Below are 27,922 nucleotides of genomic sequence, written 5' to 3' on the forward strand. Positions count from 1 at the left end.
CCCGTCCAAAGTCTTTATGCTACGCTAAGCCTACTGCTTACAGATTTATATTGAACAGGTTGTAACGCTGAAACAATCTTCTATGAACTTGGCTAAAGGCGAAGAACAGTGTGTGTGAGAATGTGAGAGTAAAGTAACATTTCATTTGGTTGTGTATTGGGAACCACTGCACAATAATACTCTTGTCAGCCATTAAGCTTAGATGTTAAATGTTTCATTTTCAATTAGGATAAGCTTGAATTTCAGAAAGAAATGAAGATATAACTGTAGAGTTACTATCCCAACAGTCTGACATTTCTGCAGGCGGCTGCTGTGTGTGTGTGTGTGTGTGTGTGTGTGTGTGTGTGTGTGTGTGTGTGTGTGTGTGTGTGTGTGTGTGTGTGTGTGTGTGTGTGTGTGTGTGTGTGTGTGTGTGTGTGTGTGTGTGTGTGTACTGACTTGTTTAGTGGCATTCATCTGTCCAACTGTGTGGTTCAGGCCCTTGTTTGTCACACATCGTGTCCACCACACCAACCACATGTCATGACACATTTTCATTTTTCACCAAAAAGGCACCTTCATGCTTGTAAATGTGACATATTTTAAGGATCAATTTAATCAGAATGAAATGCCTAAATGTATTGCTACAGTCCTTTCATTTCTGGCCATGGAACACTTCATGAACACGCAGGAGAAGGCAATGAAAGGGGAAAAAGTGACATTTAAATAAAATGCAAAGTATCAAGGAAAAGGGGGAGAGGTTTAAAAACAGACATAAATAAATAAATGAACTTTAACTCTGCCTTCCATCAAAAGAGACCTTTCCACTCAGACAGGAGTTCAGCAGTTTATGCTGGAGTCATCATGGTGGGTTTTCCATATAACAGCCTGCTGCTGAGGCTGCAGACACCGCTGCAGCTGGGTGTCTGGGGCCAAAGCCTCCCAAAGACCATGTGGGAAATCAATTTCCCTCTTTGCCTGGGTCAGAATGCCTCTTTGTACCGAGTGATACTGCATTAAAGCCAACATGATGTTAAAATGTGCCTGATGGAGTGTGAGGGAGTTGGCAACAGCTAAAACGTATTCCACTAAGTATGTCAGTTTTAAGTTCAAATTCATCTCAAACCTTTTTTCTTTTTGCCATGTTACATCAAGCAGTGTGGAACCCACAGAAAACATTGCCATGTATTTCCAGGCCATTGCATTATATAGAATAGTGCTAGTAGTTTATAGCAGTCACCTAGCTGTATACTACTCAAATTATCATACAGCTACAAATAACTTTTGTGCTTCAAACAAAGGCAGAGCCAACTGAACGCTGTAATGGAAATGTTTATGAGGGTCTGAATGCTGCCCTTTATCAGCCACAAAATACACATGAAACCTGCCTCCACCCACACAACCACTACGTCAGAAAAACTCAAATCAAGATACATTCATGATCAGGATTTCCACAGTAAAGCAGTTCACTAGAGAAAAACGGATATTGTATTAATAAACTAAATTCTTGTTGAGTGTATTTATAACCTCAACCAAGGAGGTTATAGTTCCAGTTTGATATGTATAACTACTAGCCTGATATTCATGACACATGGGTCAAGGGTGAAGCATGAGCCAAGGAAAACACGATTATATTTTGGAGAGAATCAAGTCAGGGGGCCCATACTCACTTTTCAGTTTTGTTAACATTGCCTTGGTGAAGGTCTGTGCGCTACTAATAACTTTCTATTTGAGAAATATATAGGAAAGCCTCTTTTGGTAAATCTAGCATAATCAATGTTGTAACATTCAAAGTATTTAACTCACAAAGTAAAAATACTTCACAAGTAAAGGTTTTGCATCCAAATAAGTTTGGAAATCATTTGGAAATACTCAAGTTATGTAAAAGTAACTACAAAAGTTAAGCAGTTGAGGCCAGACAGCAGTACATGGACCTACATGCTCTTACAGGCAGAGAATCTGTGCCCTGACCGGCATGGTACGTTGCATAACCAGGAGTGTTATCAAAAGGTGTGACCTGATATTCCACATATCATCTCTCTCATGCACTCTCTCTTTATTTCTCTCCGTCTCTGAAACATGGCGATCTTGTCGTTCGCCCATTCCTTCCAGATGGGAGTTATGATTCTTGTAAAAGTAGGCGTAGGAGTTCACATCTTTCACGGTTTCTGGTGTATTTTAGGTGGCTTTTAAATGTGATAAATCACAGTGAAATTACATTCTATCCCACGTGGTTTTGAAACGTTGTAGTGCTGTCTTGTTGTTTTCAGTGTACACCAACCTCTAGAGCAAACGTAAAAATCCTCTAAGCCAACGATCAAATGTTGTGGATCATAAAGGTTTGTAATCACTGAGAAGTCCAGAATCACATCCTTTTCAGTTCTTAGAAAATAAGTCTGAAGACTTATTCCCACAAGAGGGAAAAACAAGAACCATCACTGCTTCTCCGCCACAAATCATGAATCTAAGGGCTGAGATTAAAGCTAGACATAGAAACACTATTTAATCGGGCTCTGAATTTAGATGTGATGATCACAGATCGAGTTCGTAATTTTTCTTCAGATAAACGTGCTGCCAGTCCCAGCTTGCAGAGAGTCAGTTGCAACACAGGTAGTCAGTTGCTCAATCGATTTCACTTTATTTAGCAAGGGAGGGTTTCCTGTGTGTACCTGTGACACACAGGAACACAAGTGGCTTCAAACTGCTGAGTTAGGGTTAGGGTTAGGGTTAGGGTTAGGGTAAGCCTTGCTCAGTGGCACCTTGGCAGTAACTGTTGAGGAGAGTGTTACACATTAACTATCCCCACCCAGTTTTTTCCAGTTGGTCACATGAGTTCAAACTTCTAGTCACTTGCACTTCCTTTAAGAAGCCCAGAGTGCTATGGAAATTAAATGGCAAAGAATAAATAATCTGGCCTGAAAACATGATGCAAATCCATCCCTGAGCAATATAACAAACAGCCACGCTCTTTCTTTGTCAAATAACCTTTTACTGGAAGGTATATGAAAGATAATGACTGTGGGTAAACAAGGTGTGTGTTTGTATTCACTTTCCTCACTATGAGCCCACAGGGTTCTGCACCCCAAAATATTTCATTAAAGATAAACATGAAATTCAGTTTTCTTTGCTTTAACAGTTGTAGTTACTCCACATGGAGAACAGTTATATATATATATATATATATATATATATATATATATATATATATATATATATATATGTATATATATATACACATATATATACATATATATATATATATATACACATATATATATATATATACACACATATATATATATATATATATATATATATATATATATATATATATATATATATATATATAATGTATAGCCTTTGCAAATGCATAATTGTAGCATTGTTGCTGCCAACATATATGATATGTATACAAGTAAATAAATACTTGTCAGCGTTTTTGCAATAAAGAACAGTTTGTACCTGATAAAGGAAATTGGAGCTGACGCAGCTTTTATTAAATTCAAAGCATACAAAAACAGATTGTACCTGACTATACAAACATAGCACTGTGTTTACTGTATTTGATCCATGGGCCTGTAAGACGAAACTAAATAGATCCTCAATTTTTACATATTAACGCATGCTGGGACTATAGTTAAAAACTCCACCCCAACTCCTCCTCTCGTCATTCCCTTCTCTTGCAACGCCTCCATCTTCTTGCCCAAGCCTAATGATCTAATTACAGGCTAAGACTTGTTGACTTTGTATTGTAAGAGGAGCCCACCTGACACTACTGTCCAGCCCCCTCTCTGTCTCTTCATCAGCCTGTAGTGAGGCAAACAAAATGCCTCACTAAACAGCACCCGCAGTATGAGTTCATCCTCTGAGGCACCATGGCCTCATTTACAATCCAAATAAGGGTGGGCATGAGTAGGATGAAAAAGTTAGGTCAAATGCAAACTCGTACCTGCTCAACAACTGAGCTATTCACTCACTGGGTGCATGTGCAGCAGGTGTTACAAATCAAGTGCAAGGCCAATTGATCCAACTTAATAATAGTTTAGCAAATGAGCCTAAAGTATATAGATATATGCATTTCGTGTCTCTGAAGTAGTCTCTGTTGATTGTCTTCCAAGTTACGTCAAACATTACATCAACAAAATCAATTCTGAATGCTGAACTGATGAAACAATGACTAGCTTTGTTTTTTTGCATACAACTACATAAAAGTGTTGACCAAAGTTGGGTATAAATGTGCACTGGCTAAAGGCTTTTCTTGTACTACAGTGCTCTGCAGTAACGTTGCAGCAGCATTAGAACGCAGATTAAAGAAAAGAAAAAGTGGGCGTGAAACCTAGACATTGCTCAAACTGTAGTCGTGTTTATTCAATGATTTAGTATGTGCACAATGTCCTGTGTGGTAAAAAAAAAAGTGCAGAATAGATTTCTGGTGAAACAGGAAGTGTGCTTTTTTATCTCTGCTGCACTGAGCAACATTTAGAAACAGATTGTAAAGAACATTAAGAAGAAGAATTGAACTGGCTGATGGATGGAACAAATGGCTTTAGGGAAGGTTAACTAACACTGACATAAAAGAGGAAGCAACATACTGTGGGTTCAAACTTCCCTCTGAATGGAAATGGAGACCTTATTGGCCTCTACTTTACAAGATGAGCAACATTTTGTTTAGATGAACTGGAGATGTTGATGCATGAAGCACTGCAGGACAGACTTGCTAAACTGTGAAGAGTAACCACAGCAAAACAACAGCAGTTTCTGGGCCAACTGATGCAGCATTTAACATTTTAAATAAAGACTATCAAACAAAGCAAAGCAACCAGGATTGAAATCAACATGATGTGTAATTACTGATTACTACACAATGAAAAATACATGTGGGCTTGGTCAAGGGGCTTGCAAAACCCTGTTCCCGCCCTTGCTCCAGCACACCATATAAGGCAACAGTTCATAAAAGAAAAGCAACAACCAAACAGATCAGCAAAATATCTATCCTATTAGTTCCTAAAATGACAAACACAACTTTACAAACTTTTTACGTGATCTCATGCGTTGCCAACTTTAGTAAGTGTCAACAAAGTTTGAGGGAACTTATTGTATGTGCGCAACCAAATATAAAAAGCTCAATATATAGAACTACCATGTTCAAAGGTTGTGTGTCATGTTATGAGTTATATACCGTGTGATGTTTGAGTTTTCTTGCACCAAATTTGAAATCGTAGTTGGTTGGAAGACATTAGGGGAAAAACTTTTACCTAAATATCAATTGTAACTGGCATGGCTTTTTAAAAGCTCCATTACAAAAACCTTAACATGTCCAATGTGCTAATACAAATGGTACAGTAAAGCCAAAGGTACATGTTACAGTGACCTAATTACCTAGCTACCTGTCCAATAACGAATGCAACTCACAAATATACCTACATGATGTCCCTTTAATACAGAAAATGTTCACTTTTTAAACTTTACATTCTCAGAAACCAATTAAAAAACATTTCAACTCACAACGAAAGCCAAAAAAATGGGTAAAAGGTGAAAAGGAGGAGAACAATTCATCACTAACCTCAAAGACTCAGGGTTCGGGTGACAATGTCCATAGTAGCAACCGAACAAGTGTCGATCACAGTAACCAATGAAAATCAAGAGGAAAATAGAAAACAGAAGGCGAAAAGGGGAATAATCCAAGGTGTGGTGAGAGGGGGACAAAGCTGTCTAAAGGTGTTGACCACTGGCTGGCCTCACACCTCTTTCTCAGAGCAACAAAACAAAACTGAAGAGAGGAGGGAGAAAAAAAAAGACAATGGCTGCTGTTGGAAGCAGAAAAGGAGAAGTGTAGTGAAGCAACTTGTCCTCTCCCTATGAGTCACACAGCGCTGTCGCCATTGGTAGTGGAGCCCTGAGGCAGAGTGCCTTACACCTGGCCAATCAGCAACGAGTCTCTGCCCGAAATGCAAATGCTTTCAGGTGAGTTCAACCTGTGGCAGGCATTGGACGATGCTGCAGCGGGGGAGGGGAGAACAGAGAGGCCCAACCAGAGAGCCACACCTCAAACAGCATGAAAGACGATAGACGGGTTTCTCCTGCAGAGGTGGAGGAGTGCTGGAGGTAAACAGTTGGACAGGTATGCACTCACTTTAGACTTTGACCATACAATAGGGGCCAGGCAGGCTGATTAAAATCTGTATGGCAGCCCAGAAGTAAAGTTCACATCTCTGTGTGTCCTATTAAAATATTTACAATGAATTGTGAGTCTATTAGTGGTGTCAGTGAGCCAGTTTAGCTGCTGACTTGTGGGGGAGTAGTTCTCCCTGCTGTAGAAAGCCTCATAAAACAACTTCTACCAGTGGGAGGTGCAGAGATGAAACTGTAAAGTGTTTCACCTCAGAGGCGGAATTATCTCTACTGCTCCCCCCCTCCTCCTCCTCTTTAAGATTCAGTGATTATTATCATGGTAAAACTCCTGCTGTGAATTAGAGCTGCAATGATAAATTGAGATGTCGATTAATCCATCCACGGAAACATTATTTACAACTATTTTGATAGCTTTTAAAGTAGTTTTTCATTGAACAATAGTAGAAATAGCTGTTTTCATACTGAAATATTCCTGCTTTTCGTGTTAAACTCAATATTTATGTGCAAGGAACTGTCAAAATGTTAAAACAACACCTTGGAGAAACAGGGATGGAGATGTTTTCATTATTTTCTTACATTGAAAAGAAAAACCTATCAATCAAGAAATGAATCTGCATTTTTATCATCAATGAAAATAGTGTTGGTTACAGCCATGGTTATGAACATTCCTTCAATGCAATTTCAACTCAAGCAACTTCAAGTCACACATTTTTTCATTTAAGGTGTTATTAAAATATACCAAAAGTGTCACAGATCAGCTGCAGTAAGTGTGAAGTAAGTAAGCTTTTTTCGGACACATACGTATCTTTTTAAGTTCAGTGTTGAGAGATACTGTGACTTGATAATAATCTTTAACAGAAATGACGCTCAAGCAGACAGGAAGCGCTGGTCTGTGGTGAGCACTCAGTGTTCACACTAGTCTAGAGTGTGCATTAATGTATTCACGTTTTCCGCTGAAAAGCCCCATGTAGTAAATTCAACAAGCAAGCAAAAGGTCAAATATTTTAAATACAAGCTCAAATTGGGATTGTTGGGAAAGAACAAAAAATAAGCAAAAAGTTGGGCTTGAAGAGATTTAAATAAAAAATGATCTCATTAAACTCAGCACGGTCTGTTTGTCATGGACACCCAAATCCCCCTCTCCTCTCCACCGAGTGCTCTCATCATCACATTCATTCTTCAATGTAGTTCAGCTCACAGTGCAGCTGTTTGCCTCAGAGCAAATTGATAGCCTTGCTACGAGGAAACGTTACTCCAAATAAGCTTCATTTATCACCACTGCCTTTGCAAATACTGAATTCTTGGAGGACATTTTTTCACTTCTTGTGAAATAAACTCTTAAGGCTAATGCACTGAAGCTCTGCTACAATCCAGGACAACTGTGCAAACATACAAAAGCACACACATGCATGTACACAAGCCCATTTCATTCCTGAGTTACTCCCTTTATGTAAGCCTTGAAGATCATATACATCCCTGTACAAACACCAGTTTGAAGAACTTCTTACAGATCTTAGAAATCAGAGATGGAAATCTGTTTTATGTGCACATAGTTTATCTACTATGAAAGAAAAAAAGCTATCAAAGGAAGCGTGCAATATGCTGAGGAATATGATCAAGAGTTGCAGAACTGAGTTTTGAATACGCTTTTGAAATCCAGATGCGCCGATTCAACTTATTCCACACAAAAAAGAAAGGAAAACTTTTGTGACACTTCGCTACAGTGCAGTGATCTGTTAATTGTGGGTAATCAGCTGTGTCGAAAATATATTTCCAAACAGAAAGTCTTTTTAGGAGGAGCAAACACATAGTGGGCACAGCATCCAAACATATCATAGCTTTCCTTCAATGAATACTGAAGAGCGCAGATATTCCTCTGTGTGCCAGGATCTTCTGAAATGGCTGATAGTTTGTGTTTAGAGGAAACATTACAAACAGTAATGTGACTAAGCTAAATGTCAATACATGTCCTGGAAATGTTTCATTGAATAATTCAGTGGGAGAATCCAGAGGTGGGACCAAGTCAGTCTTCTTGAGTCCAAGTAACAAGTCCCAAGTCAAGTCCCACGGCCCGTATTCAGAAAGTTTCCTGAAACAAAATGTTGCTCTTAGGAAGAAGATTCTGGGAAACCTTAATGACATTGTCCAAGGATTGGAATCTATTGGATCGAATATGTTTATGTTGAAAAACACACCAAACGCATATTGGAAAGGGTACAGTATAATGAATGTCACATTTGGTCTATTTTGTACACAGGTAGGCTGAAATCACAAATTGGCTTTAACTGTGTTTACATCCATTCATACACTTCTTACAGGAAACACATCGTTTGGTTTACAGTGTTTGGAGAGGAAAACTCAAGGCCTCAAATCTAGACTAAACTGCAAAGCCTCATGAATGTGAATAATGTGTTATTGTGTATTTCTGGTGAACGCAGCAAAACTGTTTGCAATTATTCTCTCCGAAGAATTTACAATCCTTCCAATTATCTTTTTGTAATACTGAACACAAACTAACCCACATTTGCATAACAAATCACATCCATACTCTGGGGGAAAAGCAATAAAAGTGAAGATGCTAAAATTGGGGGGTGCTTCGTGACATATTGGGGGATCTAATTCAAATCAGCCCACAGTGTGAAAACACAAAACAACTGTCTCAAAGAAGTACAATGTGTTCTTGTTTTATTTTTACAATGGTGGTGAATTAACTCGAGCAAAACAAAAAAAGCCTTGGTGAGTGATCAGTGCAGAGCCATGTGACCCTGCGGCCTGAAAGACACGCTTTTGCAGCCTGAGAGTGAAAACATATGCACTCTTTTGTGCGAGATCTGCATAGAGAGGAAAACCACACCAGAATCAGGCCTAAATGGCCCCATGTTGTGCTTTGTCACCATTATTAAAAGGACAGAGCCCAGCCATCCTGTAGACCACAAAGCTGGTGCGGTCAAGGCCCGCCAGTAAATACCAGAGACCCCACCCAGTGTTGCAAACCCCTTTCCCATGAAAGTTATACCAGCACTAGCTTCAATAGTCTAGATATAGGAAGAAAGTGACCAAGTTGACACTGACAGGCCTACCTCTAAAGCCTTTCCCCCACAAATTGTCATATGAACATAATAATGGATGTAAACAATACAAATGTTAGCACTCATAGCTGTCAAGCTAGCAGCTCGTGAAGGACTCCGGGGACGCAGGTAGGTAGGCAGACTAATTCCTGCGACAGCAAAAGATACCTGAGGGTTTGTTTTTATGCGAACATGTTGACTATTGATTTATTTTGCGATGTATATACATTTTCAAATATAACAAATTATTTTTGATATAGGCGTATATCCTAGCTTAACATCTAATTGTACTTCATCTACAAAAATATCTGTGACAATAAATGTTATATTAGCCAAATGCTTATTTTATGGGTCAAAGTAAGTCATTGGAGCACTCGGGAACATCATGATTAGTCTTCAATGCATTTGATATTTTGCTCTTGAACTTGATTTATACGGCACCATGTATCTAGGCCTGTCCTAGAACTAGACTGCACCCAGCAGATCCGGATCACTCAGTACAGAGTTATTTTGGAGTGCTGTGGACTCGCACAACCTGACAAACATGCTAGAACAATCCTTGATAGGATGAGATATGGGAGCCTTTTGAGGACACACAGAATTATTTGTGCAGCTTCGAGGTCGTCTGATGGCTGGTGAAGCCGCTCAAATACAGGCTGAGGATGTGAGATGCACGCTAACAAGACAGAAGGGCACCCCACGAGAGACACAGAAGGAAGAGAATTATTGTTGCAGAAAACACCCAAAAAACCTCGAAATGGGGTGAAACACTGAAGGTAACAGAGTTACAAATATCACAGTTATTATGGTTTTTAGAAACCGTGCCAGCTGGTGGAGGTCAGAATGTGTTGTTGCAGCAATCTGGTTTCTTTAAAAAGCTGACAGTTCATCGCGCTTTGAAAACTTCATTATTCTTGGACAGTGAGCATCGTGAGCTGAGGCAGGATGTGAGATGATTTGTGGCGCTGACTGAGTGGGACAACAGTATGACATACAGAACTAACAAAGGGCTGTGTTTGGTCAGTGTGAGTGATTCAGTAGCACCTCGGAGCAGAAATATGCTCAGACCACAGGCCTTTAGCAAATACTATTCAATGTTTAACACCATGCACACACCTGACTTCTAAGAGAGCTATTATTGAGATATAATCTAATAACTCTCTTCAAAATGCAACTTGAACAATAGCTTCAACACATTTCCATCAAACAGAGCAACACATATGTTCCTCTTCTCTCCTGTTCTTAATATACTGCACTGCATGTTTAGTAGAGATTTCAGCCTGAGGTTGACATTTTTCAGAATGGAAGCTATTTATTGGTTGTAAAAATATAAAGTTGGCCTAAATTGTGTATATTACATGCATCAAAGAGTTGCTACAGCGAGTATTAGTGCCACACATTGTGGTTGAAGAAAGAAAAGAGGACATTTTGTTTGTCAAAAGGTCAAACTTTGTAGTTTTAGATTCAAAAGTCTGTAGTTTATTCTCATTATTTTTGAGTTATTCTCAACATTTCAACTTTGTTTTCAAAACTACTACTTCCAACGTATGCTCAATATTTTGAATTCATTCTTGAAATACAAAAAATAAAAAATCTTTCTCCTCTGATTTATGTGTTGCTATGCCTGGCATTACACAGATAAATGGGGATGGCTGTTGTAGGAGGTCTACTGCTGCCGAATCCACATACATTCAGACTGAAACTTATGAATTATTAAAAAGAGAGAGCAGGCCAACAATCCAGATCATCCACATCACACCTCTGTGGGCTGTAACTGCTACCTGCAGTCAGATACTGGCAGAAAGCATTCATTGCTACGCCACGTCACTGAACCGCATAACTGCTGTTCCTACAGACGATCATAAACAATCACTGAGGAAGTCCATCTGTGTCACACCAGCAAACCCAGACCCACGAGCCTGCCTGCTCCAGCAGCTTTTAACCTGAGAGCTGTAGTTTATCTCAAGCTCATTATTAATAAAATGCCACAAGGCCCTAAGAGCATATTGCTCTGTCACTCAGGGCCTAGATTATAATACCCATTGGCTGCATGCAGTTAAATAATTTAACAAGCTTGAAGACTGCCTGTCACTCTCAAATTAACGCAAATGGAAAAAAATAACCAATAAATATAATGACGATGAAGACAGACAACATATGTGATGAGTTCAATGCTTATTCCTTAAACTCAATAACTCAAGAATGTGTTGTAAGTTAAATAAGGAATGGTCCTTTTACTTGTTCCACTCTTTGAATAGAAGCACCACTGGCTGAGCTGACTCATGAAAGGCCTCCGTGAACCACTCGCTGCTACCTCATTAGCTCCAACAGACATGAAGAATGACAGGGCGAAATACCATAATGCGCTAAAGATGCACGCTAAGCCAGTTTCTATTTTTGTGAGGAGCTACTTTGTCTGGTCAAACTACAGTGAGCTAGAACATTACAACCCAATCCATCACTCCTTAATGTAATTACACATACATCAGTGATCCAGCTTACTACACTGGGTGCTTACTTGAACCTCTGCAGGCACCATACAAATATCTAAGTAATGTGGTTACCTCATCTCATGATGTCAACATGCTGCTAGGGTGGACTATACGGATACATCCTACACTCCAGTTTCAATACATATGTATATTGAAGCTAATGTGTTCTTTGGTCTGTAGGATTTCAGTTCTGTTAACTGAAAATAACACAATGTAATGTCTGTTTGTTTAAAAGCAAAAAAGTATTGTAACTAGCTTTTTAGACAAAAATTAGATGAGTGTATTTTCCACCTTGCGTGTCCAGCTTATTTTACAAAACTAAACTTATATGACAACAAACACAAAGGCAAGTTGTCCCCTGACATGCTAAAAATAGATGTACCTTAGCCCTGCATTACATCATGACAAAGCGCATATTCATGGAGAAAATCAGGCAGGATGACTCCTCCAAAGTCACATGCTGGTGAGACAGGAGGCATGAGAGCAGAATGAGGTTACAGGTGGAATTTCCCTCGGCTCTCCTTACTCTCTGACGTCAGGTCGAGCGGCCACGGTTTACTGCTGCTGCGTAGCAATCAAACATGTCCGACAAGGTGATATTCAGGTGACAAAAGCCTGGGGTGGTGAAACGACATGCGTACTATTAAGGAACTTTGCAAACGGCAGTTCCTCTGCACACCCTAAACAGAAAACAACCCAAACCTGAGGTCTTTTTTTCTACATGAAAAAAAGAGAAGTACAACAGTTTTATTTCTCTTTTCACAAGTCGGTTCCTGCATTTCTGCAAGTCATTTGAGGTGTCAGCCATCTCATATGATTGTTTGTTTAGTCAAAGCATATGAACATTGCCATCTTGTGGTTATTTCTTCACAGGCAAATTACACTGAGTCACACAAAGTATCATCAGACAAAGATGGTGGCCTTAGAAAGCGTTTCACACTCTTTTTAAACTTGCAAGAGTAGCATGTATCATGTACAAGTTATGCTGCATTTGTGGACACTGAACATTAAATCTCTGGTTTAGATAATGTCACATTAGCTCCTACATACTTATTTATGGTATCTCTTCACAGTGTTGCAGGGAGGTAAAACTGTTTTTAGATTACCACACATTCTAGGGAAAGATTCCCTGCCTCTTGCAAGGCCACTCTGAAAGCTTTTGTGAAACCAGAGTGCTGCATTCTAAATAGGATAAAAGCTCAGATACTCTTTTTGCGTAGCCAAATCAATATCTAGCAGCCCATTAAGGCAGGCGGGTACATCTTGGGTAAGAAGAAGAAGTGTCTAATGTCTGAGGAGCTGCTCGTCACTGAGAACAGCACAGGACAGCTCTCCATTAATGTCTGCTGATGGTGACATCACTGTCACAGGATAAGAAGGTTACCAGGAAATGCTTTGGCCTCAACCCCAGTCTGCAGTGTGCACAAACACGCAGCATTAAAACTATCAAAGCAGAGCTGACAGGGAGGCAAAAGAGAAGCTAAATGTTTGGGCAGAAGCATAGCAAGATGTGTCTGAAACACAGGGCACATGCTTGAAGCAAACAAGGCAGTTCCACACTGGAGTATATTTGGAAAGTCCTGCTGTGGATAATTGCTTTCAGTGGATTGAAGTTTCCAATTATCTACAAGTCTCTGCCCAGTGTTCCCACCATAGGAGGATTGTAGGGAAGGGGAGAGAGGGTTGGTGGGTCCAGCTGGTCCTGTCTCTAGTGGGGACTGACAGGCTAAGAGCTCGTAACTCTTCCCCTCCCTCTGCGTCTTGGCCGCCTACTCTGAAGGGAGCAATGGCAGTGGACCAATGAGAGCTTGTTAGTCTGTCCCATGGTAGAAGCATCTTAACTGAAAAATGTGGTAAACATCTGGCAAACATTTAGATTGCCACAGAAATAGGGTTGATCAACTATAATGTGGAAACAAACCCACTATTGTCAGGCTTTGCAGACATATATTTGTTGAAATTGTGAAAAGCAGCATGTGGATTTGCACTTCGAGGAAGCTCTATGAGAATGTATCTTAATTCTCTCCTATTTCAGTCAGTATGTTCAGTGAGACTTCTTCAATGGAATAAGTGACACATGATGGAGTCAGATACTTAAAGGCTGCTATAGAGAAATATCTGGAAATACTTGTGTGATTTTAAAGACCATTAAAATGTCCAAGATTCCAAGTTGACATATACTGATCACTTTAAACATGTCAAAACAAAGAGATAACCAGTTTGTTTTTAATGTAACTTGTTTCACACAACTGGATGATTATTAAAGTTGAAGCTGTAGAAATGTCAATACCAAAGAGACATGAAGCACATCATTGTCAAGATGTTCAGCACACAGACACAAAGAAACACAAACATACATCAGTCCAGTCACATGCAGGCTGACTGACACAAAGGGCAGCAAACTATGGAGTTCTATGCTGCAGGTCATGTATCCTAGGGGCTGAACTGACATCATATGAGCCCAGTCAAACTTCTTGTAGTCTGATAACTTTCTTACTCCTTTCTTACTGTAGATATAGTACAATAAAATGTATAAACTGCAATACTATTCTACAAAAGCCAGTGAAAGTCACATATAAAGCAACAACTATAAACTCCACATTGTATAATAGCACTTAATAAGTATAAAACATGTTTGATGGTGGACTTACCCTAGTAGAAGTTTTCATAAGCACAGCATTTCCCCTGACTTTATGCAGACAGTTAGTGGTTGTCCTCATGAAAACACGGCGTCGTTAGAAAAACATTATAATCCCCGGTTGAGTTGGAGACACACGGTGCTACAGCTCCATCATCACACAGTCACCGGTCAGCTTTACCCTCCTGCTACTGCTTTCCTGGGCTTCCCGACACAAGGTTGCAGTTTTCTCCGACAGACAGGGGCTGACTGATGTGTGGGGAATTCCTAGCAGTCACATTTTCCTGGGAAATGATTGGCCCCGTACCAAAGTTTGGCTGTAGCCTGGTAGTAGTAAGAACAGAGGATTCACTAGGTGTTTCACACTGGAGCATTACACTTCAAATGAAGATGGTGGTTTGAAACACGTAATGAAAAAAAGTTATTTGTTCTCCGCGGAATGCTATAAAAAGAAATTGTGAGCAATAAATGTGTTATCCACAATCGATATTGGTTGGCTATATTTACGTGAAATCCAGCGTCAACAAATTAATGTTGCACTTTAACTAAGTTAACCTTTAACCAAATGGTATCCGAGCGACGGTTCGGCAAATGTTAATGTTTAGTTAACGCGGTAAAGATGGCAGTTTACCGACCGATGTTGTCAACAGAAACAACATTTAGTCAAATTAAATTGCGAAATAAAACATTTCGGTTAGTAGCATAGTGTTTAAGTTGGGTTAAAGTCGAAGTTGTTGTTGTATTTTGGTTGACTACGATAAGTGTTAGCACAGGGAGATATAAGTGGTAATAGGCTTGCATCTTCCGGAAAGGTCCAAGCCCTTGTGAGATGAGAGCAATTGAGGATAAACTCCTCAACGGGCGTGGTCTACACTACAGTATGTTCCCTGGAAATGATGAGCACATTTTGTAATAATAAATTATCGTAAGCTAAAAGACTCACAATATGTGAAATATTATATGATGATTAAGGAGATTAATTGTTTGAGTGGTCAAATACACATTACATATTAGTATTTGAGATTTTGCGAAAAAGGTCTGTTCCCATACCGGGAGTCGAACCCGGGCCGCCTGGGTGAAAACCAGGAATCCTAACCGCTAGACCATATGGGAGGGACGCAAAGAGCATGAAAGCGGCCTTTATAAACCCATCCGCGTTATCTTTGAATCATTAGAAATAGTATTTTTATAATGATAAGCACAACACGATTTAGTTTACAACTTTACATTGCACATCGCTTAAAGGAAGCTGTTCAATAAGTTTAGAGGACAAATGTGTCTGCGTCACAATACTGCAATACAAATCAGTAATATTATTTTCCCATTTAACGTTAAAACCAAGTCCAATCTTGATCATTACTACGAAGTACCTTATCCATTTTATTTTTTTATTATAATCCCTTAGTTGCCCGTTTCTTTAAATGAATCCACCGTTTTTATGGAGGAAATAATATGTTTCTGTATACTCTGTATTAAATGCTAGGGGGATTTTCTTTCAAAGACTGTGATATGACAATAATTAGCAACAACAATGATTTTAATGGACTTTTTTTCTTGCAGGAAATTAGAAAATGCGCATTTTTGTACCACATAATGCAATAATGACAAACATTGCTCATTCAAAAATATTCAATAGTTACTAAAATGTTGAAGCAGGGACTCTGTTGAAAGCACGACTTGCATGATGTTGGGCTGAACAAATGATCAAATTTATATTTGTAGATAAGGTTAAAACAGCCCTATCGTATGCCTTACTGGGACTACTAACACAATATAGGACAATCACCTTATGTAAAACATAGGATAGGGCCCTTTACCCACATTTAAAAGAGACCTCAACTGATTAATGTTATTTTTCCACAATACACTACACTAGGGAATAGGTACCCTCTAGTGGTCTTTCACCGGTACTGTACATTGAATACAGGTTGTCAGCCTTAAATACCTTGTTACACTGGTTATACTTTAAGTAGTAATTTGTATATGGATTCAGTATATCCATGAATTGGGAAGCAAATAATTAAAATACGTAGAAATGGAATGAGAAACCCGTAAATCATACACATCTTTTCTGTCTTCCCAACAAACTAAATATGGGTGCTAAACATATGACGTAATTTGCTGTGGAATTGCACAAGTGCAGAGACGGGGTTCTCTAAACAAATTAAATAAACTGTAGTTATATTTAAACGCGCTAAAATTGATGAATGAAAGGAGAAATGCAAAGTGGCAAAATATCAGGTTAAGTGATGATGTTGTCTTTGTTTATGTGGATATAGGACTCTTCAATGTAGTGCCAGTGAATGTGAATGTCCCCTTTCTAGTGTCGGTGGTAGCGCCCTTAGACTAACAGAGGCAGCCAAATATTTGACAAACTAGCTTTCGTTGGCTAGCGAGCTAGGAGTTAAAATAATACACCGATTAAAAAAAAAAACATTTCCCCACATTTGAGCCGCTCAATTTTATGCCAAGGATTTAGGTTTCCGTGTAAACAGGATGTCAACTCCAGCAAGACGACGTTTAATGAGAGATTTTAAACGGTAAGCGGAAAAAACCAGACACTAGTTTAAGCTAACATTAGCTGCCTTAGGCTAGCTTGTTCGCGTTAGCCTGATCGACATTCTGAAACTTAAACATATAAATAAAAACACAAACACCGGCGGATTATAACCGCGTCTTCGAATAGGTAATCTGTTCCTTATTTTAGGTAGTGTTAACAAGTTGACTGGCATTATATTCAAAGGTTACGATCATTGTAAACGTTACTGGTAGCCATCGTTGGCAAGGCACCCAGGAGTAGTAACGTTGTGTAATTTATGGTCACTGCTTGTTCTCGTAGATAAATATTTCGTACTATGCGATTTTTTTAAAAATGGTAACATATTCACTTCTCCTGGAGCCTTTACAGAAACTGTCAATGGCTCCGTTCATTTAAAATGTCTCCTTTTTGGATGTATTTGTAACTGAATATTTAGGATACAGTTAGAGTCATTGACCAGATGGCCCTTCACGTTTGGGTGGATTCAGTGTGCAAACACAAACACACACACATACATATCAAGGGGAGCTCCTATTCCTGGGCCCTAATAGATCACTATCTAAGCCTCAGGATCAGCAACCATCTGCCATGCATTCACTAAAAAACCCGCAGACACCCAGCACAGTCCGCTATGATCATGGCACATGGTTTATTATCCCTGATCTCCACAGCATGTTCCAACGAAATGAAACAATACTGGTGGTGTCAGGGTCCAAGACTTAATCCAGTCTGGCTAAATCAATCAATACAGTATCCTTACTATTTTTCACAACATGACTAATGGACAATGGCCAATCAAGTCAACAATAAATAACTTAAGTTTCATAGCACATTTCTTTTTAGGTAATTAAGGTAGAAAGAAAAGTGCTGTACATACATACTTAAAACAGAACAAAGCAATGTAAACATGGGAAAAGAAGATACAGTATTATCATAGCTCATAAAGTATGATCAGGCAAATAACACATATGAATCATAAGATGCATGGAAGCAAATAGACAAAGTGAATGGATAAGTGAAAACCAAAATAAGGCTATATAAAGCTATGGTATCAAGAACAAGTGTTTTGAAGAGTGACTTATAGTGGGGCATCGAAAAGGAACAGCCAATCTCTTAAGGCATTGTTCATTTTACTCAGGTAGGGCAGTACATTAAAGACAACATTATTTGATCACTTTACAATATTACCACAGTGAGATTGATGTTATCACATTACAAAAACAAACATTTCAGATAAATAAAAAGCATATTTATAGCATAATGTTTCTTGCGTTAATGTAGAAGCCATTGGGAAATCTGCAAACTAAGCCCTCCTTCAGCATAATATTGCCCACCTAGGTTTACAATACAATTTAGAGCTTGTATTCCGGCTTTTATATTTAACATAGCCTGCCTGCTGATTCTTACATTAGTCTTCACTCCTATTTTTGAAAATTAAAAATGACTTGCCCAGTTGACTACCATCAGGCTTTATGCTGTTATTCTAGTAGTAAAACCTTGACTTGTAATTATGTGTAATACTCTGTATAATGTCACCTGTAATTTGAGATACCACTGTGCTTTTATTTGTTAGGCTGCAAGAAGATCCTCCAGCTGGAGTTAGTGGGGCCCCATCAGAAAACAATATCATGGTGTGGAACGCTGTCATTTTTGGGTAAGTGGAGAGGATTTGTTAATATAATAACAATAATACATTTGAAAGACATTTATCAGTTGTTTTTACAAACTAGTAGTAAAAAAACAGGCATTGACAACTTGTAGAAGTAGTCAATGCCGGTTTTGGGACATCAAATAAATGTGATATCATTGTTGTTTATGTCCCCATGTGGTTTTTCCTCTATTTTTAGACCGGAGGGAACACCCTTTGAAGATGGTAAGTCCTCCTTAAAGCACAATATACTTAATTTAAAACAAGGGCTGCTGATATCAAATTGTTGCTACACGATTAAAATGGCTAAAATAATTCACAATAACAATGTCAAATTTAGATAGTAGTCATATCGTCAATTAAATAACTGTTTTAAATTAGCTGGCCTTTTTTATAATCAGTTTCTGATCAGTAACTTTGGAAGCTGAGTTAGTAAAGTGACATAATCCTGCTTTGGAGTGTTATTTCAACCTCACTAAAACAACCAGATTCTGTCAAGTTGATACATGCATGAAACATTCTTCTTGACTTTATAACTGAAATGCACTATTTTTTATCTCAAATCATACAATGCCATTATTTGTTTCACTTGCAGGAACCTTCAAACTTACCATTGAATTCACAGAGGAATATCCAAATAAACCTCCAACAGTGCGATTTGTCTCCAAAATGTTTCATCCAAATGGTATGTACCTTGTATTTTACACTACATTTCAATCGCAGCAATTACATTTGTTATATTTATCCTTGATTGAACCCTGAAAAGCTTTAAATTATGCATTCTCCTTTGCAGTGTATGCAGATGGCAGCATATGCTTAGATATACTCCAGAATCGTTGGAGTCCAACGTACGATGTCTCTTCAATCTTAACTTCAATACAGGTAATCTAACCTTCTTTTATGCCAGACTTTTTTGATTTTGCGCAATATAAAGAGAAAAATATATGGAGTCATCAGCCAAACAATAGTAAACACATAGTGAGCAAGGCACCGGACATCCCTCTTCACCCACTCCACTCCCATTGCTCCCCGGGCGCTGTGCAATAGCTGCCCACTGCTCCTAGTACTAGACTCCTGGTACTAGGGTGGGTTAAAAGCAGCGAACACATTTCACTGTGTGCTCTGCATGTGTGACCATTAAAGAGGGTTTCATCCCTTCGATTCTATCTATAGTCAAACAGGAACACTGCAAGAAAATCAGTGTGGCTAGACCAGAAAACCCGATTTGCCATAGGAAAATGATATCAAAGTATCTATGTGACACTACTTTCAAGTTCAAATTTTAAAAAGTATTGGTGTGCCCACAAATTACAAGTATTTCTGTATCTGCTGCTTTAAATTGTATTTATATGAATTAAATACTTCTAAAACTCTTAGTTCATTGTCTAAATGCCCACTAAAAACATGATGTTATCTTTAAATAAGTAAAGTAAAAAAAGACAGATATTGGTACTGGTTTCGGTGCCGAGAGGTAAACTGATATTGATCTCACCAAACTCAGTCAACCTCTATTGTTAAACCTAGGATGTGCATAAAGTAACATTTATTAAAAATATGCTTTTGGTATATTCTAGTTTATTTAAAATACATTGTAGTTATTAACAGGTAGCAGGTTGCCACAGCTTTGTGCAGATTCATTTATTGTGTTCTAATCATGGTTCTAATGCAGATTGGGATAATTCTATTGACAATCGGAAATATTTTCTACATTATTATTAATATTGTAAACAAGTACAAGTCATTTGAAACCTAACCTTCTGACATTTGTTGTTGTATATTTAAAGTCTTTACTGGATGAGCCAAACCCAAACAGTCCAGCCAACAGCCAAGCAGCCCAGCTGTACCAGGAAAACAAGCGGGAGTACGAGAAGAGAGTTTCTGCTATTGTTGAACAGAGTTGGCGTGACTGTTGACCCCCGTTACTGTTCGTGTTTGAACAGAGTCCAGCCACAGAGTCCGGCCCCGGATCAAGAAAACGACTGATCTCACAGAAATAAAATGGCACATCTTAAAATCCTTCTCAGTATATTTGTCGCTAAGTTTGTATGCTGTTGTGTTGTGGCATTCACTCCTGCCGATTGCTATTGTTGGCCAATAGCATATGTTTGTTAAAAGTTAATGTACCTTGTTATATTTGGGTTACTTGCTACATGCCCCAACTCTTTTCTTTCCAAAAAAAGGCAAAAGCCAATCTCTCAGTTGTCACTTTTCTACCTGTTTATTTACACATGAAGTAAACTGGTTGGATGACACAGTGACTGTTAATTAGATGTGCTTGCTGTGTAGATAGAGACAGTTCATATTTACAAAAAAAGCCGTTCAGGGGTGTTTTTTCTTCCGTTTCAGTGGCCTCACTCCTTTTCTTTTTTTTGTAATAGCCTTTCAGAGGGATACAACAAACTGGCATGGACATCCATCCCTCTAACAACCCAACAGATGCCTTGAGGGTCTTTTTCACTCAACTGCTCTTGTCAGGCCATGCCTTTAGATTTTAAGAAAGTTCTAGATATTGTTGAATATATATGTCCCTCTTCAACACCGAAACAAGACATTTAGTTCCCTTTCTGGGAACTTAACTTTGTTTCCTGCACAGAGTTTCATGATGCTGACATTTAGTGAGTGAGAACATTTCTATGCTATTTTACAATCTTACATATCAGCTGACGTAATAAGCTGATGATACTGTTTAAACGGGATGGTGTCTGTTTTCTGATTATAAGACTTTGCACTGGTAACCCATTTAACAACCTGTACATTTTCTTGTAAATAAAATAAATATACATCAGTTGTTTTTGTTGCATTATTTACTCACAGTACAAAAATATCCATCTTATTGTTATCAGTTTTAATTTATTTAGTCATTACAGCTGTGAAAACAAGCAGACAGGTTGACTGTACTCACATAAACCAACACATCTGACATTGAACAAAGATCACAGCTTACAATTTCCATGTGAGGATTTTCTGATTATGGATGCAGTTAATATTTGTAGAATGACTGACATTGCTGGTAGAGAGATCGAGATGTATCACCACAGTGAGACTGATTCTTAGCTACAGTTTGATGTTGATCATGATTCAACAATATTAAAAAAGTAAAATGATGCATTCTTTTTGCCAGGTTCCTTAAAATGCCATGAAGCAAAAAGTAGAATTTGGTGAAAAATACATCAAAGTCCTTTTTAACTTCATAAAATATCCAGAACGTCTGCATAACATGAAGCCACAGAGAACTGAACATGAGCTCGTTGTGCAAAAGTGAAAACAAAAATACCTGGAATGGCAGGAGAAAAAAAGAAAAATCACTTCTTCTCAATCCTAGAGCTCCTGCTAAAGCTAAAGTACAGTTCATGGCAAAGGGATGCAGAAACAACGAGTGATCCCTGAAGGCCTCTCTTTTATGTACGCGTGTACGTTTGTCACAAACAAGTATACAGAAGTTACACTTGAGAGTGATATGTACTGAAGTCCAATCAGATGTCTGATGATTTTTATTTAATTTTGCCAAACATGCAAATCAGTGAGAGGCCTGAGGTTTCACGAGCTCATATCGTCCCACCTGTCCCTCCTGTAAAAGCTGACCAATCAGCTGGTCTTTGTGCACTTTGCGACTGACGATAAGGAACCGCTGCCATCCCTGTCCATACGACTTGCTCCGTAGGCCGTATTTCTGAGATATCTGGTGGATCTGCTTTCGCTCATCGTTGTTGATATCAGTGGAGAAGCGGAGATCGTCCTGTCGGTCTGAACTGGCATAATTACGAATGATGCCCTCAATGTCACGCTTGCTTAGTTGATTTCCTGTTTTGTCCGTGTCCAAGCCCAAACCTTCTCTGGAGAACTGTTCCTTTACTTTGATTGGTTCTGCGATGCCCTCCCCGTCTCGACCCAGCCCACCTCCTTTCCAGCCCATCTTGCGGAGCAGCTGGTTTCCTATGTTGTCTTCCTTAATCTCCTGCCTCGTGGCCTCCTCTCCAGAGCGAGCCAGGATCTGGGATCGGGATATGGCGTCGTTGTGACCCTCCTTTCTTAGGTTGGATTTGACCACAGCCTGTGTCTGCCTCAAGGTGGCCAAGGCCTCCTTTGCTGCAATGTGCTTAACTATTTTCTTGGGTCCAATTCCTGCAGCTACATACTGTGCCTCGAGGTAAACTTCACACCTCCAGCGATGATCAGGCAGAGCTGTGAACTTGTAATCAGCGGTCACTTTGTTAAACTGAGCTGTGTCATTAATGATACAGATAGCATTGTCAGAGTTTTCCAGGATGACCAACTCGCTGAGATGCTTCTTTTTGCCAACCTGTGTCCCAAAGCGCCCACCACAATCTGATTGATTATTTCCTCTGGAGAATTGGGGTGGTTGTTGCTGTTGTTGCTGCTCTCTCTGTGCCTGGTTCATGCGAAGTTTCCTCACTGCGTCTTCAGCTGCTGAATGCTTTGAGCTCTTTTTGGTACCTGTAGCCTGCGCCACCAACTCCCCCTGCAGGAAAACACTGCACTGCCAAGCAATGTTGTTAGGGAGCATGTCAAACTGATAGTCTACCTTCATGCGATTAAAAGCTGCAGAATTGTTGAGTATGCAGATGGCGTCGTGAGCATTGTCAATAACCACAAACTCTGACCAGTGCTTCCGCTTGTCAGGCTCGTATTGGCCCTTGGAGCTCGGGGTCGGTTTAACCTCTGGGTTTCGAAGTGCAGGTAAAAACCCTGGGGTTGGAGCGTGCATCTGGCACACAACTATGTCACTGACTACTGAGTGCCTGTATTTGCGCTGCACCACACGAACCTCAACTGTTTTCAGGAAGAGTTTTACAGCCGCCTCAGAGGCCCGGTCCCTTGCTCCATTTTTACTTCCAGAGTATCCGGTAGCAAGATACACACCCTGACATCTCAGTTCACAGGCGTAACCGTCTGTTGGTACTTTCCTGTTCTTCGGTAGGTCTGCCTGAGGAATGTCCTTCAGGTTGACATAAATATACTCAGGATTAGTCTTGCAGGCCTGAATACTGCGGCTCAACATGAAATTATAGTTTGGCGACTCAGTTCCAGTCATAACCAAAGGATCCTTCAAAGCAACAGCCAATGCAAACGCTACATTGGAAACCAGCCTTTGCTTTTCATCTAGACAAGATTGAGATATTGAAATAGAAATAGGCTGCGACGAAGAGCCCGAATGAGAAGTGGTAGGACTGCTCCTGCCCGGGCTGTTGTACACTCGGCTGAATGGCCTGCTTGATGACGGCCGGTCCTGATGACTGAAGCCCAAACCCTGACGTCCCGAATCCCAGCCTGCTGATCTGCTTCCTCCCCCGTATCCATTGTATCTGTGGGGCTGAGAATAGGCATCTGCAGTTTGAGAAGAGTGGGCTTCGTACTTGGCTGAGTACTCATTCTGTGTTTTTGCCATGAAGTTTGAAGTGGACCCATGTCCTCCATACCCCAACTCGCTCGTGCTACCTGAACAAATCTCTCTGTCTTTATCTCTTTGGGAACCCCAAGAGTCAGAACTGTGTGGTGGCACTCGGTCAAAAGCAGGCCTCAGGGAGGATGAGCCCTGAGCTCTGCCGCTGTATGATGAGTGTTCAGAGTCCCACGATCTGGAACCGTGTGACTCACTCCTCCTGCGATCCTTATCATTCTCCTTCTCATCAGCGCCATTGCCTCCGCTGCTTCCACCACTGACAAACTGTACAGGCTCAAATCGAGGTCGGGAACCAAATTTTGTCACAGGCATTTTCCTCATGGGCTCGTCTCCTGCAATAACATCACACGGGTACATTTTTAGATTAAGGATGTCTTACTTGAGTGGAATGTAGGGGTGGACAAATGCAACTTTTGTAGTGCCAATACACATCTAAAAATATTTAGATGTACATCGGTAAAAAATGTAACTGAATAGATTGGCCCTGCTTGAACTCATAAATGATCATCAAGATAAACACAAAATGGTTGATTTGATATGTGAAAGTCCCATTAAACTAGTTAGTATGTGGGATTCAATTCATTTCATTTAAATGTTTGTTGTGATATGTCTAAAGTAGGCACAGCAGATTGATAGAAATGCTTAGAGATGTCTCATCAACCACCTCGACAAAACAGAGGATGTAGAGGTACATGTTTTAAATGTCAGGATATACCGTTTTTATATTTAGTTTTATTATAGGAAAAAAATTGTAGAATAATGTAGTCTACTATTGTAATCTAAAAAGTGTGATATAACAAAGTTGAATATCAAAAACATTCACAGTGCAAAAATAATACGCATATGAAAGACATTTATAAAACATAACTTTAGCTATTGCCTCATTGTTTAAAATTATTAACTATGAGGTGATAAAAGTGTAATTTTGCACTTTAAATATAAAGTATAAAATATATAGAATGGCATGTTTTGATATAAAGCTGTAACAGAGAAACACATAGAAGATAGTATACAAATATTACCATGAATGTGGATAAATACTGTATTATAACAATACGGTATTCTGTTTTTCACATTTTTTATTTTTTAATCTGTTCGAAATAAAGACTGAAAATAAAAAATAAATAGATAACATCATGGCAATGGAAACTTTTGAAAACAACAACTTTTGAGACTACACAACCAAAATGTACACTCACTGCCATCAGAAGAAGTAGGTCTCTTTTTTGCTTCAGAACTAGGACTTGGGTCAAAGGAGGGCATTTCGCCAGTGTAGGTGCCCTCTGCCATCACCAGCACCATCCAAATCAGATCCAGGCCATACCTGTTATTGAGGCCGAGTGAGACATGTTATGAATGAATGGCATAAACGAACCCAACATGGCATACAGAGCTACAATCTGTCTGACCTAACGCGAGCAGCATCAGGTGACTGAAACATAAAATATGTGCCTAGACTAAAGTTTATATTGCACAACTAAAAACATAGCATAAGATGTTAAAGGAGAGGTGTATAATGGCTGAATTTCATAGCAAAACAAGGCACAGAAAGAGTGACGCAGTAGGCCGACAGTCCACCTTTTACAAGCAAATACGTTTAAAGATCAATGTATCAACCGGTATCAACATGTATATATGTGCAACTAGTAAGCTGTGTCATATCCATACCTCAAGGTGTAGCCTTTGGTCCAATTGATATCTCTGTCTTCACGCTGAGTATGTGACAGCGAATGTATTTTTATGATCAGCCGGTTATTATTATCGTGCTAGCTTTTTCCAGCTAGCTAGATAACGTTGGCAACCCGCGGGTAGCTGCTACCTAGCACCACTGCAGCTCATATAACTAGTTTTATATCAGGTTCAGCCCGTTCCGCTCGTCATGTAACCTTGTATCTTTCAAGTGCTATATCCGAAAGGGGTGGTTTGAAACGCTGCCCTGAACCCTGCTAAGAGATACAGATACCCATTCAACTTGCGCTAACTAGCAGAAAGCCTCCATTTTCTTCTCCAGCTACAGTAGAAAATCATGGCGTCTGTTACGACGAAATTACCCAGAATGCTTTGCGGCCGGACTGCTGTCACTCACTGCCTGCTCACTGCACGTCGGTAACCTTCGAGATACAGGCCGTTTCTCAATCGCGAGGATTTTGGCTTCCAAGCCAATATTTCAAGGATGCTACGTCATCGAGTGCCGCCGAAGGACTGTTCCAATCTCCAGTATACTTGGAATTCCACCGAGGCCGCGTCCTTGGTTTGGGGGAAATTTCGAGGCTGCACATGGGTAGACTTCGCGTCCTTAAAATCCCCACAATGCTTTGCGCACGGACCAATTTCAAAAACCCTTGCGGAGAATGGCTGAACCCAGAGCTCTGGCTGAACCGACGCAGCACACATTTAAATGTAAGTATGTAGTGGCGTAGAACATGTGTTGGTAAATATGTTACTTTGTTACATTTGTTTGTTATCACGAAAAATGTGTTCCGTGAAAGTAAAGCAAGTTCATAATTAGATAGACATCGTGAGGTATTTATTTTTGGTACAGTTTATGTTGAAACCGTTAGAGAGTGGCACACTTGTTAGCCTGTTCCATTCTTGGAAGTATTATGGGCATAGATATGTCTCATAATTATTTGTGTGAACATACAAATTATTTGTGTGTAAATATGTGACTTGGAAATGTAAAACACCATCCAGAAATGCATTTAAAAGATTTGCAAACTCACAAATAAATATGCAAGTGTAAAACGGATCTGCAAATACGCTAAATATTTTCACAAATAAAAAAAAGATCTGTGAATATCTCTTTAACATTGACAACTTTCGATCAGGCATTTGTGAATCCATTTTGTATTTGCCGACCAAAAATGCGCTTGCGGATCTCAAATCTCTGCTCGTGGATCGTCTTTTTACACACACGGAATTTTGAGACATATTTTCCGCCGGTCTCGGCTCAAATCTACTCGTGTCACTCGGTGATTTTCGGAATCCACTTGCTGGCCCGCTGATGACGACATTTCCGCATGATTTCAAAGTAAGAGCATGATGGTTTGTTTAATGCTCTGTTTTTTTATTATAATGAACTGCATTCTTTATCACCATCATCATCATCATGTTATAGTGATGCAGTTAGTTTGTGTTAGTTTATTGGATCAATATAGCATATATCGAGCACATGCATTGATGTTGAAGTACAGGCTATACGCCACTTTCGGGTCCCGGGGGAGCAGCTGGCAGCAAAGGAGCCCAGATAAAACTCTATCTTCATTGTTTGTTGTGTATTCAGTCAAGCGGGTCAAAGTTACAAAGCACTTCACATCTTATTAATCGGCCTAATTTTACTTTACCAGTGCAGTAATAAAGTAATCTGTAGAAAAGCACTGTATTTAGGTCAGCCTTCATAGTAAGGCTACATTAAATGTTATAATATTCATCGTGTCCTTTCTACTATATGCATATATTCCTGTCTATTGCTTTCATTTGTATTTAATGTTATTGTGTTTATACTTGTTTCCACACATTTCACAATTTGGGATGAATGAAGTATCTATATATGATATCCATCTATCTATCTGTCCGTCCATCTATCTGTCTGTCTGTCTATCTATCTATCTGTCTATCTACCTACCTATCCATCTATCTACCTGTCTGTCTATCTATCTGTCTGTCTGCCTACCTACCTACCTATACCTGCCTGCCTACCTACCTACTAGTTGTTTTGTTTGGAAAGGTTTTGTCATTGTATTGCTCTTTACCGGCACAGGAGTACAGGACTTTACATTGTACTTACAATTTTACATTGTAACTTTGACCCGCTTGACTGAATACACAACAAACAATGAATAGTTTTATCTGGGCTGCTTCGCTGCCAGCTGCTCCCCCCGGGACCCGAAAGTGGCGTATAGCCTGTACTTCAACATCAACGAAGGTGCTCGATATATGCTGTATTGAACCAATAAACTAACACAAACTAACTATCACTATAACATGATGATGATGGTGATAAA

At 39.4% G+C, this 27,922-nt stretch overlaps 3 protein-coding genes and 1 non-coding gene across 8 annotated transcripts in view; 1 reads left to right on the forward strand and 3 right to left on the reverse strand.

The window, feature by feature from the left end:
* elf1 (E74-like ETS transcription factor 1) overlaps positions 1–15,105 on the reverse strand; it is a 39,502-nt gene extending 24,397 nt beyond the window's left edge. Inside the window, exon 1 of one of the 4 annotated variants that reach the window (XM_034211782.1) lies at positions 14,323–15,105. The gene's annotated coding sequence lies outside the window, so the exon portion shown is untranslated. Of the gene's footprint in view, positions 1–5,542; positions 5,858–14,322 lie in introns of those variants that run through there. The other 3 variants (XM_034211781.1, XM_034211785.1, XM_034211784.1) reach the window with 3 other exon arrangements.
* Positions 15,106–15,350: 245 nt separating this feature from the next.
* trnae-uuc lies at positions 15,351–15,422 on the reverse strand. Its single transcript has one exon. It is a non-coding gene; the product is annotated as a tRNA-Glu (tRNA).
* A 1,245-nt stretch (positions 15,423–16,667) lies between these two features.
* LOC117543469 (ubiquitin-conjugating enzyme E2 A) lies at positions 16,668–21,284 on the forward strand. The gene is made up of 6 exons (XM_034211800.1): positions 16,668–16,849; positions 18,422–18,502; positions 18,696–18,721; positions 19,092–19,181; positions 19,290–19,378; positions 20,281–21,284. Exons 1-6 carry the CDS (start codon positions 16,806–16,808, stop codon positions 20,407–20,409), a joined length of 459 nt encoding a protein of 152 aa, XP_034067691.1. The 5' UTR covers positions 16,668–16,805; the 3' UTR covers positions 20,410–21,284.
* On the reverse strand, positions 21,283–26,135 carry nkrf (NFKB repressing factor). Of its 2 annotated transcripts, none has more exons than XM_034211799.1 (3): positions 25,970–26,135; positions 25,118–25,242; positions 21,283–24,250 (listed from the first exon to the last, which is right to left on the reverse strand). In XM_034211799.1, exons 2-3 carry the CDS (start codon positions 25,218–25,220, stop codon positions 22,014–22,016), a joined length of 2,340 nt encoding a protein of 779 aa, XP_034067690.1. In that variant the 5' UTR covers positions 25,221–25,242; positions 25,970–26,135; the 3' UTR covers positions 21,283–22,013. The 2 variants fall into 2 exon arrangements, with proteins under 2 accessions (XP_034067690.1, XP_034067689.1); XM_034211798.1 differs by lacking the exon at positions 25,970–26,135 and adding an exon at positions 25,587–25,963.
* Between the last annotated feature and the right edge of the window lie 1,787 nt (positions 26,136–27,922).

This window comes from Gymnodraco acuticeps, unplaced genomic scaffold (assembly GCF_902827175.1).
Source record: "Gymnodraco acuticeps unplaced genomic scaffold, fGymAcu1.1, whole genome shotgun sequence".
Taxonomy (NCBI): Eukaryota; Metazoa; Chordata; class Actinopteri; order Perciformes; family Bathydraconidae; genus Gymnodraco; species Gymnodraco acuticeps.

Excerpts from the sequence above, each read along its gene's own strand:
- LOC117543469 (XM_034211800.1), top strand. The coding sequence starts at position 16,806 with ATGTCAACTCCAGCAAGACGACGTTTAATGAGAGATTTTAAACG. Across the intron at positions 16,850-18,421 it reads TTAATGAGAGATTTTAAACG|GCTGCAAGAAGATCCTCCAG; the intron begins GTAAGCGGAAAA and ends TTTATTTGTTAG. Across the intron at positions 19,379-20,280 it reads CAATCTTAACTTCAATACAG|TCTTTACTGGATGAGCCAAA; the intron begins GTAATCTAACCT and ends GTATATTTAAAG.
- nkrf (XM_034211799.1), bottom strand. The coding sequence starts at position 25,220 with ATGGTGCTGGTGATGGCAGAGGGCACCTACACTGGCGAAATGCCCTCC. Across the intron at positions 24,251-25,117 it reads ACCTACTTCTTCTGATGGCA|GAGACGAGCCCATGAGGAAA; the intron begins GTGAGTGTACAT and ends ATGTTATTGCAG.